General features: G+C 66.1%; 1 protein-coding gene across 1 annotated transcript in view; it reads right to left on the reverse strand.

The window, feature by feature from the left end:
- The window catches only part of PRPH (peripherin), a 3,969-nt gene that overhangs the window by 1,489 nt on the left and 670 nt on the right, over positions 1–1,810 (reverse strand). The window contains exons 2-6 of the mRNA XM_006168234.3: positions 1,366–1,426; positions 1,088–1,183; positions 544–711; positions 311–436; positions 2–219 (exon numbers count right to left, since the gene is read on the reverse strand). Of these exons, the coding sequence (XP_006168296.1) occupies positions 2–219; positions 311–436; positions 544–711; positions 1,088–1,183; positions 1,366–1,426 (669 nt within the window). The remainder of the gene's footprint in view (position 1; positions 220–310; positions 437–543; positions 712–1,087; positions 1,184–1,365; positions 1,427–1,810) is intronic.

Genomic DNA, 1,810 nt, shown 5'->3' on the forward strand with positions numbered 1-1,810 from the left:
GCGCGCCTCGCCCTCCAGCAGCTTCCGGTAGGTGGCGATCTCGATGTCCAGGGCCATCTTGACGTTGAGGAGCTCCTGGTACTCGCGCAGGTGCCGCGCCATCTCCTCCTTCAGCTGCCTCAGCTCCTCCTCCAGCCGCGCGGCGCCCGCCTGGTAGCCGCCCGCCTCCAGGGCGAACTGCTCCTCCAGCTCCCGCAGCTGTCTGAGCAGCGCCTCGTTCTGGGGGTGCGAGGCGGAGGAGCGCGATTGAGGGGTCAGCAGGAGCCCGCGTCGTCCGCTCCCGGGCCCAGGCGCGCAGCTCGGTACTCACGGTGCCGCGCAGCCCGTCCACCTCGCATGTCAGACTCTGGATCTGGCGACGGGACTCGTTCATCTCCTGTTTGGCCTGGCGCAAGGCCTCGTGGTTCCGGTTGGCGGCGTCGGACAGGTCCGCGTACTGCCAATTTGGGGGGTAACCCGGGATGGAGCGGGCTGGGACCGAGGAGGTTACCTTCCTCCTCGGTCCCGAGCCCTCCCCACTCCCGGGCCCTCCCAGGCTCGGACCTTGGACTTATACCACTCCTCTGCCTCCTGCAGGTTCTTCGCTGCGATGCTCTCGTACTGCGCGCGAATGTCCCTCAGCGCTGCGGTCAGCTCAGGCTTCACCGTCGCCTCCACTTCCACCTGCTGTACCTGCTGGCTCTCCACGCTCACCTGCAGGTCTCGCAGCTCCTAGGCCCAGGGCGGGCAGAGGAACCGACGGCGCAATCCCCCGGGCGGCGCAAGGAGCGCACAGAAAAGAGAAGAAGAAACCCTTGGATGAACAGAAGGGGGCGCCAAGGAGTGCAGCGCGCACAGGACTGCGACCCGGGGCCCAGCGGGCGACAAGCCACGTGCCAGGTTACGAGGGTCCAGTTCCGCTGCCCGCCACCAGGTGGCGCAGGGGTGGGAGCCCAACCACCTGTAGAGGGGCTTGAGGGGCGGTGTCCTCCCAGCAACTGTCACTTCTCCCCAGTCGCCAGTCTCCTCAGAACTTCGTCTCTGCAGCTCCAGCAGGCCGCCCCCAAACTCTAAAAGGCCCCCCACCCAGACATCTGGGCCCACCCACCTCCTCGTGCAGCTTCTTGAGGAATTCAATCTCATCCATCAGGGACTCAATCTTGCGCTCTAGTTCCAGGCGGGACAAAGTGGCGTCGTCCACATCCTTTGGGGTGGCAGTCGGGGTAGGTCAAGAAAAGGTAATGGGAGGTCAAGAAAGGGCGCGAAGGCGGGCCAGGACTTCCCTTCTGCCTTGGGAGGCGCCTGGCTGCCTCCTTGCGCCCAGCGACGCCACCCTGGATACCTCTGGTAGGGCGAAGAGGCGGAACTCGACGGGCGGCGACTCACCTTGCGGAAGAGCACGAGGTTGTGCTCCGCGTCCTCGCGCTTGCGCGTCTCCTCTTCCAACCTACAGGGAGAATAGGCTGAGTGGGGCTGCGGGGTCACCACCAGCTCCACCCCAGACCGCGCCCTTCAGGACTCGGGTTAGAGGCGGCAGCTGCCCAGGACTCCAGGAGAAGGGCTTCAGGCTGGCCGACGGATGGCCTGTGTTGTCTGCGGAACTGGGAGCCGAGAAGGGGTCCCCTAACACACAGGAGGGCCTAGGGTCTCCTCCCCCACCTCCCCAGACACTCAGAGCTAAGTGTTAGACGGACGGGCTTGGCGGGCGGTGGGCGGTGGGCGAGGATGCCGTCTGCACACACAGAGTTAGCCAGGGGAGCCACGCCCTTGGGCTGCTGGTGGGGAGGGGAAGGGAGGAATGAGTAGCCGCCTGGACGGCCGCTGACCAGCG

Source organism: Tupaia chinensis, unplaced genomic scaffold, assembly GCF_000334495.1.
Source record: "Tupaia chinensis unplaced genomic scaffold, TupChi_1.0 Scaffold145652_1, whole genome shotgun sequence".
Lineage (NCBI taxonomy): Eukaryota > Metazoa > Chordata > Mammalia > Scandentia > Tupaiidae > Tupaia > Tupaia belangeri.